The following is a 15,677-nucleotide window of genomic DNA, read 5'->3' as shown; positions in this document are numbered from 1 at the left end:
TCTGTAGTCCTTAGTGTCTCTCTTTAGTCCTTAGTGTCTCTCTGTAGTCCCTTAGTGTCTCTCTGCTCTGTAGTCCTTAGTGTCTCTCTGCTCTGTAGTCCTTAGTGTCTCTCTGTAGTCCCTTAGTGTCTCTTTGTAGTCCTTTAGTGTCTCTCTGTAGTCCTTAGTGTCTCTCTGTAGTCCCTTAGTGTCTCTTTGTAGTCCTTAGTGTCTCTCTGTAGTCCTTAGTGTCTCTCTGTAGTCCTTTAGTGTCTCTCTGTAGTCCTTAGTGTCTCTCTGTAATCCCTTAGTGTCTCTCTGCAGTCCCTTAGTGTCTCTCTGTAGTCCTTAGTGTCTCTCTGTAGTCCCTTAGTGTCTCTCTGTAGTCCTTTAGTGTCTCTCTGTAGTCCCTTAGTGTCTCTCTGTAGTCCTTTAGTGTCTCTCTGTAGTCCTTTAGTGTCTCTCTGTAGTCCTTAGTGTCTCTCTTTAGTCCTTAGTGTCTCTCTGTAGTCCCTTAGTGTCTCTCTGCTCTGTAGTCCTTAGTGTCTCTCTGTTCTGTAGTCCTTAGTGTCTCTCTGTAGTCCCTTAGTGTCTCTTTGTAGTCCTTTAGTGTCTCTCTGTAGTCCTTTATTGTCTCTCTGTAGTCCTTAGTGTCTCTGTAGTCCCTTAGTGTCTCTCTGTAGTCCTTAGTGTCTCTCTGTAGTCCTTTAGTGTCTCTCTGTAGTCCTTTAGTGTCTCTCTGTAGTCCTTTAGTGTCTCTCTGTAGTCCTTAGTGTCTCTCTGTAGTCCCTTAGTGTCTCTCTGTAGTCCCTTAGTGTCTCTCTGTAGTCCTTAGTGTCTCTCTGTAGTCCCTTAGTGACTCTCTGTAGTCCTTAGTGTCTCTCTGTAGTCCCTTAGTGTGTCTCTGTAGTCCTTAGTGTCTCTCTGTAGTCCCTTAGTGTCTCTCTGTAGTCCTTAGTGTCTCTCTGTAGTTCTTTAGTGTCTCTCTGTAGTGCCTTAGTGTCTCTCTGTAGTCCTTTAGTGTCTCTCTGCTCTGTAGTCCTTAGTGTCTCTCTGCTCTGTAGTCCTTAGTGTCTCTCTGTAGTCCCTTAGTGTCTCTCTGTAGTCCTTTAGTGTCTCTCTGTAGTCCTTTAGTGTCTCTCTGTAGTCCTTAGTGTCTCTCTTTAGTCCTTAGTGTCTGTCTGTAGTCCCTTAGTGTCTCTCTGCTCTGTAGTCCTTAGTGTCTCTCTGCTCTGTAGTCCTTAGTGTCTCTCTGTAGTCCCTTAGTGTCTCTCTGTAGTCCTTTAGTGTCTCTCTGTAGTCCTTTAGTGTCTCTCTGTAGTCCTTAGTGTCTCTCTTTAGTCCTTAGTGTCTCTCTGTAGTCCCTTAGTGTCTCTCTGCTCTGTAGTCCTTAGTGTCTCTCTGTTCTGTAGTCCTTAGTGTCTCTCTGTAGTCCCTTAGTGTCTCTTTGTAGTCCTTTAGTGTCTCTCTGTAGTCCTTTATTGTCTCTCTGTAGTCCTTAGTGTCTCTGTAGTCCCTTAGTGTCTCTCTGTAGTCCTTAGTGTCTCTCTGTAGTCCTTTAGTGTCTCTCTGTAGTCCTTTAGTGTCTCTCTGTAGTCCCTTAGTGTCTCTTTGCAGTCCTTAGTGTCTCTCTGTAGTCCTTAGTGTCTCTCTGTAGTCCTTTAGTGTCTCTCTGTAGTCCTTAGTGTCTCTCTGTAGTCCCTTAGTGTCTCTCTGTAGTCCCTTAGTGTCTCTCTGTAGTCCTTAGTGTCTCTCTGTAGTCCCTTAGTGTCTCTCTGTAGTCCTTAGTGTCTCTCTGTAGTCCCTTAGTGTCTCTCTGTAGTCCCTTAGTGTCTCTCTGTAGTCCTTAGTGTCTCTCTGTAGTCCTTAGTGTCTCTCTGTAGTCCTTAGTGTCTCTCTGTAGTCCCTTAGTGACTCTCTGTAGTCCTTAGTGTCTCTCTGTAGTCCCTTAGTGTGTCTCTGTAGTCCTTAGTGTCTGTCTGTAGTCCCTTAGTGTCTCTCTGTAGTCCTTAGTGTCTCTCTGTAGTTCTTTAGTGTCTCTCTGTAGTGCCTTAGTGTCTCTCTGTAGTCCTTTAGTGTCTCTCTGTAGTATTAGTGTCTCTCTGTAGTCCTTTAGTGTCTCTCTGTAGTCCTTTAGTGTCTCTCTGTAGTCCTTAGTGTCTCTCTTTAGTCCTTAGTGTCTGTCTGTAGTCCCTTAGTGTCTCTCTGCTCTGTAGTCCTTAGTGTCTCTCTGCTCTGTAGTCCTTAGTGTCTCTCTGTAATCCCTTAGTGTCTCTTTGTAGTCCTTAGTGTCTCTCTGTAGTCCTTTATTGTCTCTCTGTAGTCCTTTAGTGTCTCTCTATAGTCCCTTAGTGTCTCTCTGTAGTCCCTTAATGTATCTCTGTAGTCCTTTAGTGTCTCTCTGTAGTCCCTTAATGTATCTCTGTAGTCCCTTAGTGTCTCTCTGTAGTCCCTTAGTGTCTCTCTGTAGTCCCTTAGTGTCTCTCTGTAGTCCCTTAGTGTCTCTCTGTAGTCCTTAGTGTCTCTCTGTAGTCCCTTAGTGTCTGTCTGTAGTCCCTTAGTGTCTCTCTGTAGTCCCTTAGTGTCTCTCTGTAGTCCTTTAGTGTCTCTCTTTAGTCCCTTAGTGTCTCTCTGTAGTCCCTTAGTGTCTCTCTGTAGTCCCTTAGTGTCTCTCTGTAGTCCTTTAGTGTCTCTCTGTAGTCCCTTTGTGTCTCTCTGGAGTCCTTTAGTGTCTCTCTGGAGTCCTTTAGTGTCTTCTTTCAGACTTTTTAAGTTTCTTTTTGGTCATTTTATAGCTTTTTCATGTCTTTTCGTAGTCCTTTAAAGTCCTTAACAGCTTCATATATGTTTCTTTGATTGACATTTTGCAGATGAAGGTCGGAGGGGCCCTGACACTTTTGGCCCCTAGGCCTGTGTCCATGCAGACCACTAATATGAATCACTACAACTTCAAAAATACAGTATTTACAGTATAAATGCAGTGTTTGAGTCCAGCTTTGAGACATTGACCCAGAGCAGAGCTTTGTGCAGACACCATGCAACTCTCACGCTGTTTAGAAAAGAAGAGTCAAAGGACCGCGATAAGCTCAAAGCCCTGACCGTGGAATTGTCCCTAAATAATGAGTGTTTGTCCCTTATTGAACGGTCTAAGCTGTTGAAGGAGCGCTCGTGTTCGTACCTGCTGTTCGACACACTTTATAACGAGGCGTCTTATCTCCATTATCTCTGATCCCCGTGGCACATTCCTGCTGCTTCAGTGTAAACACTCAGTCCTGAAGCAGGGAGCAGGATGCCTGTGTGTTCAGATCCTCAGGTGGACTCTCAGTGAGTCGCTTTAAAACCCTCCAAACTGAGGGACTTCGCACCTTTTGAGGAGAAACCGAGCGTCGGACTGAACTTCCAGGAATGTTGGAAGTTGGTCCAGCATTCAGGAAATGAGAAGTTTCCACGTGTTGATTTACAGGGAAAGTACTTTTAGATTTCCCCCTTTTTGTAGTCCTTTAGTGTCTCTCTGTAGTCCTTAGTGTCTCTCTGTAGTCCTTTAGTGTCTCTCTGTTGTCCTTAGTGTCTCTCTGTAGTCCCTTAGTGTCTCTCTGTAATCCTTAGTGTCTCTCTGTAGTCCTTAGTGTCTCTCTGTAGTCCCTTAGTGTCTCTTTGTAGTCCCTTAGTGTCTCTCTGTAGTCCTTAGTGTCTCTCTGTAGTCCTTTAGTGTCTCTCTGTATTCCTTTAGTGTCTCTTTGTAGTCCTTAGTGTTTCTCTGTAGTCCCTTAGTGTCTCTCTGTAGTCCTTTAGTGTCTCTCTGTATTCCTTTAGTGTCTCTCTGTAGTCCTTTAGTGTCTCTCTGTATTCCTTTAGTGTCTCTTTGTAGTCCTTAGTGTCTCTCTGTAGTCCTTAGAGTCTCTCTGTAGTCCCTTAGTGTCTCTCTGTAGTCCTTAGTGTCTCTCTGTAGTCCTTTAGTGTCTCTCTGTAGTCCCTTAGTGTCTCTCTGTAGTCCTTAGTGTCTCTTTGTAGTCCTTAGTGTCTCTCTGTAGTCCTTAGTGTCTCTCTGTAGTCCCTTAGTGTCTCTCTGTAGTCCTTTGTGTCTCTCTGTAGTCCCTTAGTGTCTCTCTGTAGTCCTTAGTGTCTCTCTGTAGTCCTTTAGTGTCTCTCTGTAGTCCTTAGTGTCTCTCTGTAGTCCCTTAGTGTCTCTCTGTAGTCCCTTAGTGTCTCTCTGTAGTCCTTAGTGTCTCTGTAGTCCCTTAGTGTCTCTCTGTAGTCCTTTAGTGTCTCTCTGTAGTCCTTAGTGTCTCTCTGTAGTCCTTTAGTGTCTTTCTGTAGTCCTTTAGTGTCTCTCTGTAGTCCTTTAGTGTCTCTCTGTAGTCCCTTAGTGTCTCTCTGTAGTCCTTTAGTTACTCTCTGTAGTCCTTTAGTGTCTTTCTGTAGTCCTTTAGTGTCTCTCTGTAGTCCTTTAGTTTCTCTCTGTAGTCCTTAGTGTCTCTTTGTAGTCCTTTAGTGTCTTTCTGTAGTCCTTTAGTGTCTCTCTGTAGTCCTTTAGTGTCTTTCTGTAGTCCTTTAGTGTCTCTCTGTAGTCCTTTAGTTTCTCTCTGTAGTCCTTAGTGTCTCTTTGTAGTCCTTTAGTTTCTCTCTGTAGTCATTAGTGTCTCTCTGTAGTCCTTAGTGTCTCTCTGTAGTCCTTTAGTGTCGTAGTCCTTTAGTGTCTCTCTGTAGTCCTTTAGTGTCTCTCTGTAGTCCTTAGTGTCTCTCTGTAGTCCTTTAGTGTCTCTCTGTAGTCCTTAGTGTCTCTCTGTAGTCCTTTAGTGTCTCTCTGTAGTCCTTTAGTGTCGTAGTCCTTTAGTTTCTCTCTGTAGTCCTTTAGTGTCTCTCTGTAGTCCTTAGTGTCTCTATGTAGTCCTTTAGTTTCTCTCTGTAGTCCCTTAGTGTCTCTCTGTAGTCCTTAGTGTCTCTCTGTAGTCCTTAGTGTCTCTTTGTAGTCCTTAGTGTCTCTCTGTAGTCCTTAGTGTCTCTCTGTAGTCCCTTAGTGTCTCTCTGTAGTCCTTTGTGTCTCTCTGTAGTCCCTTAGTGTCTCTCTGTAGTCCTTAGTGTCTCTCTGTAGTCCTTTAGTGTCTCTCTGTAGTCCTTAGTGTCTCTCTGTAGTCCCTTAGTGTCTCTCTGTAGTCCCTTAGTGTCTCTCTGTAGTCCTTAGTGTCTCTGTAGTCCCTTAGTGTCTCTCTGTAGTCCTTTAGTGTCTCTCTGTAGTCCTTAGTGTCTCTCTGTAGTCCTTTAGTGTCTTTCTGTAGTCCTTTAGTGTCTCTCTGTAGTCCTTTAGTGTCTCTCTGTAGTCCCTTAGTGTCTCTCTGTAGTCCTTTAGTTACTCTCTGTAGTCCTTTAGTGTCTTTCTGTAGTCCTTTAGTGTCTCTCTGTAGTCCTTTAGTTTCTCTCTGTAGTCCTTAGTGTCTCTTTGTAGTCCTTTAGTGTCTTTCTGTAGTCCTTTAGTGTCTCTCTGTAGTCCTTTAGTGTCTTTCTGTAGTCCTTTAGTGTCTCTCTGTAGTCCTTTAGTTTCTCTCTGTAGTCCTTAGTGTCTCTTTGTAGTCCTTTAGTTTCTCTCTGTAGTCATTAGTGTCTCTCTGTAGTCCTTAGTGTCTCTCTGTAGTCCTTTAGTGTCGTAGTCCTTTAGTGTCTCTCTGTAGTCCTTTAGTGTCTCTCTGTAGTCCTTAGTGTCTCTCTGTAGTCCTTTAGTGTCTCTCTGTAGTCCTTAGTGTCTCTCTGTAGTCCTTTAGTGTCTCTCTGTAGTCCTTTAGTGTCGTAGTCCTTTAGTTTCTCTCTGTAGTCCTTTAGTGTCTCTCTGTAGTCCTTAGTGTCTCTATGTAGTCCTTTAGTTTCTCTCTGTAGTCCTTAGTGTCTCTCTGACCTGTCTACAAGGGCATGGTTAGCAACTTCCTGGAAGCAGGAATGGGAGTCGGCTGAGCTCACACGTCTGCACCATCACATCCAAGACCCGGGAGATGGAGTCGAAGGAGAACATCTACCACGCCGGCACTGGACCCTACTGAACCGCCTCCGTACTAGGGTTGGTCGTTTCAAATCATCAATGAAGGAGTGGGGCCTGGCAGACAGCGCAGTATGCGAGTGTGGCGAGCCTGAGCAGACTGCCGACCACATAATCACCACCTGTCCTCTGTACAGACCTCCTTCAGAGGCTGGCCTCTTCCGAGTGGGACCAGAGACGAGAGCGTGGCTTTGTGACACTGAGCTGGACATATGACGACGATACACGAAAGAGAGAGTGTCTCTCTGTAGTCCTTTAGTGTCGTAGTCCTTTAGTGTCTCTCTGTAGTCCTTTAGTGTCTCTCTGTAGTCCTTAGTGTCTCTCTGTAGTCCTTTAGTGTCTCTCTGTAGTCCCTTAGTGTCTCTCTGTAGTCCTTTAGTGTCTCTCTGTAGTCCTTTAGTGTCTCTCTGTAGTCCTTTAGTGTCGTAGTCCTTTAGTGTCTCTCTGTAGTCCTTAGTGTCTCTCTGTAGTCCTTAGTGTCTCTCTGTAGTCCTTTAGTGTCGTAGTCCTTTAGTGTCTCTCTGTAGTCCTTTAGTGTCTCTCTGTAGTCCTTAGTGTCTCTCTGTAGTCCTTTAGTGTCGTAGTCCTTTAGTGTCTCTCTGTAGTCCTTTAGTGTCTCTCTGTAGTCCTTAGTGTCTCTCTGTAGTCCTTTAGTGTCTCTCTGTAGTCCCTTAGTGTCTCTCTGTAGTCCTTTAGTTTCTCTCTGTAGTCCTTAGTGTCTCTATGTAGTCCTTTAGTTTCTCTCTGTAGTCCCTTAGTGTCTCTCTGTAGTCCTTTAGTTTCTCTCTGTAGTCCTTAGTGTCTCTATGTAGTCCTTTAGTTTCTCTCCGTAGTCCCTTAGTGTCTCTCTGTAGTCCCTTAGTGTCTCTCTGTAGTCCTTAGTGTCTCTCTGTAGTCCTTTAGTTTCTCTCTGTAGTCCTTAGTGTCTCTCTGTAGTCCTTAGTGTCTCTTTGTAGTCCTGTAGTGAAAATGTGTGTATGATATGAAAGCTGAGATTCCTCAGATTTCAAAGGTAGAAGTATCATCACTGTACGCTCAAAACTCACGGCAGCGAAGGCAGCAAAGAAAACACACAACTTCACTTTACGGAGCCAAAACGGCAAATACCTCTTCCCTGCTGTTTTCTGATCAAAACTCGTGTTCAACGGCATTAAAACGCTGCTGAACGTTAATCCAATGTCTGTGTGTCACTTTGAAATGATTACTAGTAGTTTTCATATAGAGTGTAACGAAGCTTTCGGTTTTGGCAAACTGCGTGCGCATCACTCTCACTCCTCAATGGTAACGTGTAGATGGATTTTAGGAACTTCCCTTCGATTCTATTGGCTCTAACGGTTCAACAGAGATGTCAATCACCAAAATCGACCAATGGGTTCCAGAGAAATGGCAAATATTTTTCCAAATCTCTCTAAAAAGGGCAAATGTCACTTGTTTTGCATCAATCTTGATACAGGGCACTTATCATATGTTATAGTTTGGATTCCTAAAGCTGTTAGTCTACTTCCCATCATCCAAGGGTGGTTTCCATAAGTAATGGGTTATTTTGGACGGACACTATAATTTACATTTTTCTTCTATGTTCAATCTGAATTGACTTTAAAGTAAAAAACATCTATATTAATTCTGACTCTTCTACATCCAACTCACAGGTTCACCATTACTTTGAGAAAAGAGATTATTAATGTTCCCCTTTGAGAAGGGCAGAGATGGTCCTTTGTTCTGGGAATGTCATTTTCGAGCCTCAGACCTGAAAAAACAGGCTCAGTGCTCAACAGGATGAATCTGTCAGGGTTGACTCTCGTCAGCTCACCTGATGCCTGTCAGTGTAAAGAATGCTCATTATATAACGTGATTCTCATTTTAAACCCGGATCCCAGGCCGTGAGGATCAGATCTGGAGAGTTTCCCTCGAGGCGACAGATACTGTATCTCGTCTGAAAACTGTGAATTAACATGATGGATGATTTCTAACTTCTCCTCGTCCTGAAACATATTACATCTGTAAATCAGCAGGAACACCTGAACCTTTTTAAGAACATCCATAAAACACTTCAACATTTTTCATTGCCATGTCGACACTGTAGCTTCTGTGCAAATGACAACAAAGCCTTGAAACTAGAAAAGGAAGAGAACATGGATTCCACATCTCTGTCAAAACACTGAAGCTGTTTTTATCAGCTTTACGACAGCGTGTTCACCGCAGGTACGTGAGGTGTCTCTCATTAACATTCCTGTGGTGTGTGCTGGTGGATTAGCTAACGTCGAGCGACATGATGAAACAGCTCGCGTGTCAACCGACATCCCCACAGAAACCGCTCTATAATCGACTCAACCTCAGACGTGATTCCTCTGACAAAGCACCTCATCATTCATCTGTAAAGAAGGTCTGCTGTAGAGGTATTTTTAAATCTGTTTTTATTACAGAACAACCACAGCTCCATGTGACTCAGACTGCAGTTCAGCTAATGGCCGCTAGGTGGTGCCTCATGGAGATTACAATTGGAAAAACGTAACTTTAATTGGTTTAATATCCATTTTTACTCCAATTTCTTCTTTTACATCAGCAGGAGAGGACTCTTTAAAGTAGAGACACTACATACTGATATACACCTGAACATCAGCAGGAGAGGACTCTTTAAAGTAGAGACACTACATACTGATATACACCTGAACATCAGCAGGAGAGGACTCTTTAAAGTAGAGACACTACATACTGATATACACCTGAACATCAGCAGGAGAGGACTCTTTAAAGTAGAGACACTACATACTGATATACACCTGAACATCAGCAGGAGAGGACTCTTTAAAGTAGAGACACTACATACTGATATACACCTGGACATCAGCAGGAGAGGACTCTTTAAAGTAGAGAGACTACATACTGATATACACCTGAACATCAGCAGGAGAGGACTCTTTAAAGTAGAGACACTACATACTGATATACACCTGAACATCAGCAGGAGAGGACTCTTTAAAGTAGAGACACTACATACTGATATACACCTGAACATCAGCAGGAGAGGACTCTTTAAAGTAGAGACACTACATACTGATATACACCTGAACATCAGCAGGAGAGGACTCTTTAAAGTAGAGACACTACATACTGATATACACCTGAACATCAGCAGGAGAGGACTCTTTAAAGTAGAGACACTACATACTGATATACAACTGAACATCAGCAGGAGAGGACTCTTTAAAGTAGAGACACTACATACTGATATACACCTGAACATCAGCAGGAGAGGACTCTTTAAAGTAGAGACACTACATACTGATATACACCTGGACATCAGCAGGAGAGGACTCTTTAAAGTAGAGAGACTACATACTGATATACACCTGAACATCAGCAGGAGAGGACTCTTTAAAGTAGAGACACTACATACTGATATACACCTGGACATCAGCAGGAGAGGACTCTTTAAAGTAGAGACACTACATACTGATATCCACCTGAACATCAGCAGGAGAGGACTCTTTAAAGTAGAGACACTACATACTGATATACACCTGAACATCAGCAGGAGAGGACTCTTTAAAGTAGAGACACTACATACTGATATACACCTGAACATCAGCAGGAGAGGACTCTTTAAAGTAGAGACACTACATACTGATATACACCTGAACATCAGCAGGAGAGGACTCTTTAAAGTAGAGACACTACATACTGATATACACCTGAACATCAGCAGGAGAGGACTCTTTAAAGTAGAGACACTACATACTAATATACACCTGAACATCAGCAGGAGAGGACTCTTTAAAGTAGAGACACTACATATATATATATATATTTGTGTTAGCCAACAGTGAAAAGCTAGTGAAATAAACTCCCAAATACTCAATTCAAACCAAAACTCCCGTATAAAAACCTCTAAAAGTATCAGAAACGTTGTTAAAACCATTAGAAAATGAGCTAAAGTCAGGCAGAGATCATAAGTATAATATGGAGGAAACATGTAAAGTTATCTGACTCATCTAAAGTGAATGAATGTAATTTGTTGCTCATTAAAGTGTGATTAATGGAGTGTTTTCTATATCAAATCCACCGTGAAACCTCTCTGTTTTGGGTGTCAACATCTTTATTATATGTCAACACTGTGAGATAATTATTGTTATTCCCTCTCAGGTTCAAACGTGTCCTGACGTCTTAAAACAAGGAACCACAACAAACCCAACGATTGGTAATAAGACATTTATTTCCCAACAATAACAAAGGACAGAGTATCTCAGAAAGCATGTCGGTATGTTACAGCTGTACAGGACGTGCTAACATGCTAACAACACTGGAAAACACTAGGAATATTATTTAAGTAATTCCATGAAAAAATATGCAATATTCCATGTATTCTAGGTATAAAATAGAAAAGAGAGGAGGCTGATTATGGAGTGATATTATACCCTGATACAGTGTTTAGGCCTCCAGAGCTAACGGCCTCTTTGGTTCCTTTATTAGGTATAATACTCAATTTAGCTTCTATAAAAATAACTTTTTTCATCAATGGCAGTTTCTATTGACTCTTATTACTAGCTCCACAGTGCAAATACTCTAACAAGCAACGATTAAAGAGGCAGGCGGGGTCGGCAGAAGGCGGAGTTACTGATTATATATATTATATTATATATAAGCAGAATATATAGCGCTGCGAATAGTTAATATACCAGGTAAATCTTTCAAAAGTGGATAAAAGGACTAAAATCGCCCCGTTTAAGACTAAAAACAAACAAAATGATGGCTTGGAAATGTCATTTTTTTGCCGTAAAATCACTTATTGTTGTCAAATAACGCATTTCTGATCACAGAGAAACCAAATTCACGTCAGGAATAACTCAGACGTTTCTTTCTACCCTTCCTGAGCCATGGGTAGCCTTGGTTAGCGTAGAAGTAAAGGTAGAACTGGTGCTATCAAGACTAGCATTAGCATTGGTATGGTTTAGTGTCCCAAAAGTTTTCTAATAAGCCCCGAAATGTGACACTTTGTGTTTAAAATGACACTGAAAGCTCTGGATAAGCTTCTAAATTCTACATGTGCCGTCCCAATAGTCAAACACATGTCATTCAGAACCTAAATCCCTGAAATGGATCAGATTCTGTAGTAAAGTAGCATTTTCCTGGGCTCTGGCGTCTTGGTGCTCGTCTCCACGTTTGAAAGGTGGTCCCAGCTGTCTGCGGCGCTGATAACGGAGTGATGCGTCTAACCTGGAAATATCAAAGTGGTGTCAAAGTGACTGAAAGTGTGTCTCTAAGTGTGTTTCGGGGCCGAACTGAAAACTCCACTGGGAGCAAAAAAGAAAATCATGCAGCACATCTGGGTCAACGTTAGCCCCAGTTAGCCTGCTTCATATTTCACAGATTCAATACATCATTGCATAAAGGAGGGAGGAATTATCACTATCCCAATCAAACAGGGTCAAAGACACTTTTATACCAGGTTGTTTTCTATTATTTGTATACTCTCTAATGAGCTTTTAATTGATGATTGCATAGGAGAAGTAATGGTTTATTCCATATTCCATATTCACTTGAATTTGAAAATAAATAGTGCACTATAAAGTAGGAACAACAGTGCCAGCTTAAAGTGACTTTTATATCCGGTTTATTCCACATTTTCTATTAGTTTTTTTAGAATCCAACACATTTTGGCTTGAAAGCAAATTGTCACCAGTTACGGGTTAAATGATTGCAAAATAAAAGAATTCTATGTTTGCTGTATTTGCAAGAAGTCACTTCTAGCTGCCATTTCTGTTTAAAATGCATATAAAAATATACTTTATGTTTCACCAGACGCACCATTTCTCCAACCCTGTACCCTATGCAACAACCAATGCTTTTAGAAAGAATTGCAATGCACCAGAGATAATTCACTGTGAAGGCATTGTTTCAAAGACTGGAAACAAAATTACATTTTCTTCAGAATATAATTGGGAAAAAACATTTTGTGTCATAATGTACATTTCAGGGTGGATTTTCACTACAAACCGAATGGAAAGAGGCTTTTTTAAATGCTTTTTGTTGGAAATATACATTTGAAGTGGAGCTGAATCAGTTCATAGATAACTCGAAACACATTTTATTTAAAGTAAACTCTGCCTAACTCTGCCTCCTGCTGTCCAAAGCCGACCCGCTCACTTACAAACACTAACATTTCAAGTATTGGTGTGTGTAAATGGTAAATACTATACATTGCATAGCTCATGCGGCACTTATTTCTTTTACAAGGACTGTGGGCTCGTTAAAAAGGCATTTCAATCTGCAAGTGCTATCAAAGTGTGGTCGGGGAAACTGAGCAATATGGCAACTCTTCACTGATTGGATCGACTGGAAGGACTCTGAAGAGTTTCGTGGAATATCTAAATTGGATAAATGTGAGGTTATTCCTGACTTGTTTCCACCATCTTCGTGTGTTGAAAGAGTTTCTGGAAGATGGCGTTCCTGGAAAAGGGTTTCTTGAAGACCAAAGAGGAAGTTTGGACGCCAGTCTGAGACCTCTGACGGGACCCAGAACACGTTTATAACGTCGGGAACCATTTAAACTTTGGATGCTGTCTTGTGTTCCCTGGTTTCAGCCCACATGTGGGCTGTGTTGTAAAGCCTCAGATTCCTGTGGGGAAATACTTTCTTGGCAAAACGTTCTCGACCAATTTGCTCTTTTGTGGTCGGCAACAAGATGCCAAGTGTAAATCTGAACGTTTCAGACTTTGGGAGAAAGTTGGTGCACGCTTTTGTAATTGAAGGGAAGACATGCTCCAAGAAAATCATTTGATTCTGAGGTTGCAAATTCATACATTTAGAAATATTGAGTTCACAAATTGCCGATTCGAGGAATGGATAACTTGATGACCGGGCTTTTAGAGGGAATCGTTCAAAACAATAATTGGTGCGCGGTTTTGTAACTGAAAGGAAGACATACTCCAAGAATATCTATTATTCTGAGGCGGTAAGTGTCTTAATTTTGGATGTAGAAATAAGAATATTGATTTCACAAATTACCAGTAGTGTCAAGCTTGCTCTTGGTCGATAAAGTTTGAAGATGATGGAAACCAGCGATCAGAAAAACAACCTTTTTAAATTCCCAGTTCTCCCTTTACGTTGGCAAGTCAGCGACAGTGGGAAGTCTCTATAGTTTCCTTCTGTGTTTGGAAAGATTTGTATCAGCTTGTATTTCAATGTGACCAGAAGAAGTGCTGTACGTTGGTTGACTGATGTTTTAACATCTTCAGTGCTTGTACCGCGTGTTTGTTGTTCTTTAAAGAGTCATTGTCGAATCAAAGCCCAACTGTTGTGACTCCGTTAAGGCTCCTCTGGTTGGGTTCATACATGAAGAGTTTAATCCCAAATCGACCTCCTCTAATGCTCTGTGAAGGCTAGGTGACATCAGTCCTCACTATCTTACAGATATCTCGTGAAGAACTTGATTGTATTTAAAGATTTGGAAGTGAACGTCCCTTTTGAAGGACTCGGAAACCGTCTTCCAACCAGAGAATATAACCGAAATATATCAACAAACATAAATATATATACAAGTGTCTGTGCAGGCGTACATGAGGGTGCGTAGATACGTGTCCATGAGGTTGCGTGTGCGCTTTCTCCATCGTCCATAAATATCTTCTATATTTGTTTGTCGTAATGAAGTCCTTTTTGGAGGCGGCAGTGGCTCAGTCTGACTTGATCTTGGAACTGAAGGGTCGTTGGGTCACGTCCCGATCGGACCAGAACAATATAGGGTATCCCATCTATCAGGCCACTGCCAAGGTGCCTTTGAGCAAGGCACCTAACCTCAAACTGCTCCCTTGGCGCCGGAAAACTGGCAACTTGTGTGTGTGTGTGTGGGTGTGTGTGTGTGTGTGTGTGTGTGTGTGTGTGTGTGTGTGTGTGTGTGTATCCTCCTCTGAGTGTGTGTGTGTGTGTGTGTGTGTGTGTGTGTGTGTGTGTGTGTGTGTGTGTGTGTGTGTGTGTGTGTGTGTGTGTGTGTAGTGTGTGTGTGTGTGTGTGTGTGTGTGTCCTCCTCTGAGTGTGTAGTGTGTAAAAGCACAACGTGGAGAAAGAAAGAAGTGTCCCTGTGAAGGATTAATAAAGTTCTTCTTCTTTCAGGCGCAGCCGCACTCCTCCACGATCATGTTGGGAACGTCTCGCTTCACGATGTTGTACTCGTCGTCGAAGTAGAGCATGGACATGGTGCTGAGCTTGGTGGGGATGCAGCAGGAGTTCATGGACCCTGGACTCAATGCTCTCATCGGTACTGATTCACCACGGCCGTGTGGAAAGAAGACGCCGACCCGGGAACGCCCGCCATGTACGCCGGGACAGTTCCCTCGCAGTAGTTCCCAAAGTACCCCGAGCGGGCGATGATCCAGTCGTTCCATCCGATGAGCTGAAGTCGATGTAGAACTGCTGTCGGCAACAAAGACCGCTGCTTCCGTCGCACTCCAGCCCTCGCTTTCGGATGCGATGCTTGCTGTCAGTTTGACGCGCCTGCACCACGAGGAATGGGCGATGCGACTCATCGTTGTTGTTGAGAAGAAGCGGAACGACGCCTTCGGACTCGCAACCCTCGCAGCGAACGTCCAGATTCTGCCGCCGATCGCCCTTTTGAAACACCAGCCGCACGGCGTCCGTTAGCACGAAGGTGTGCCAGCCGCTTCGCTTCAGATCCACGCGTTTCTCCACCAGGTTCCACTTGCTGCCGAGGCCCGGCTCCTGGAAGTAAACCTTCACGGTGACTTTGCGGCGCGGGCGGACTTCCAGAGGAGAAGGAAGCAGCTTGAAGTAGAGCCAGAGGACGCCTGCGTCACGAAGAGGTTCTGGTTCCCCTCGCTGGAGATCAGGAAGAAACAGGCTGGACTTGGAGGTCACGTGTCGTCTGAGGAGCAAAAACACAAGGGTCATTGTTAATAAAGTGAACAAGAACACGTTAACATTCAGACTTTAGTGGCTGGGAATGATCGGTGGAAAATCACTCTACCAACACTTTGAAGACTGAACCGAACCCTAACCAACCGCCAAACACTGATCATCTGGGGCATTCGAATACAATCACTTTGAAGATACTTGCACACATTCACATCATTGGACAAATGAAGCTCACCCACACCTATCCATAACTTCACCCTCAACATAGACGGCTTCCCAGTTCAAGCTCCCCTCACATCCGGAACCTAGGCATCATATTTGACCAAACCCTCTCCTACAACAGATACATCAAACAGATCACAAAGACAGCCTTCTTCCACCTCAAAAACATCGCCCGTCTACGTCCATCCCTCTCTCCCACTGCTGCCGAAACCCTCATCCACGCCTTCATCACCTCCGTCTGGACTATTGAACAGCCTCCTCTATGGTTCACCTGCAAAAACCCTCAACAAACTTTAATATATCCAGAACTCCGCCGCCCGTCTACTCACCCACACCCGAATCCGTGAACACATTACACCCGTCCTCATCAAGCTCCACTGGCTCCCCACCCCCCAGAGAATTCAGTACAAGATCCTCCTGATGACGTACAAAGCCTCCATAACCTGGCCCCATCCTACCTGACTGACCTCCTCCACAGACACACTCGCTCCTCCGCTCTGCCACTGCCAACCTCCTGTCCCTCCCCACCCGGACCAACCTCAAGTCTTGGGGCGACAGAGCCTTCTCCGTTGCTGCACCCACCCTC

General features: G+C 43.5%; 1 protein-coding gene across 1 annotated transcript in view; it reads right to left on the bottom strand.

Annotated features, from left to right (window-relative positions):
- Positions 1-14,026: 14,026 nt before the first annotated feature.
- LOC307031261 (inhibin beta B chain-like) overlaps positions 14,027-15,677 on the bottom strand; it is a 7,825-nt gene continuing 6,174 nt past the window's right edge. Inside the window, 6 exon segments of the mRNA XM_079668213.1 lie at positions 14,027-14,252; positions 14,255-14,390; positions 14,396-14,799; positions 14,802-14,850; positions 14,852-14,874; positions 14,877-14,879. Of these exon segments, the coding sequence (XP_079524339.1) occupies positions 14,107-14,252; positions 14,255-14,390; positions 14,396-14,799; positions 14,802-14,850; positions 14,852-14,874; positions 14,877-14,879 (761 nt within the window). The 3' untranslated portion in view covers positions 14,027-14,106.

The sequence above is a fragment of the Notothenia rossii genome (assembly GCF_949606895.1).
Source record: "Notothenia rossii genome assembly, chromosome: 3".
Taxonomy (NCBI): Eukaryota; Metazoa; Chordata; class Actinopteri; order Perciformes; family Nototheniidae; genus Notothenia; species Notothenia rossii.
This window is presented reverse-complemented; position numbering and strand designations above follow the sequence as displayed.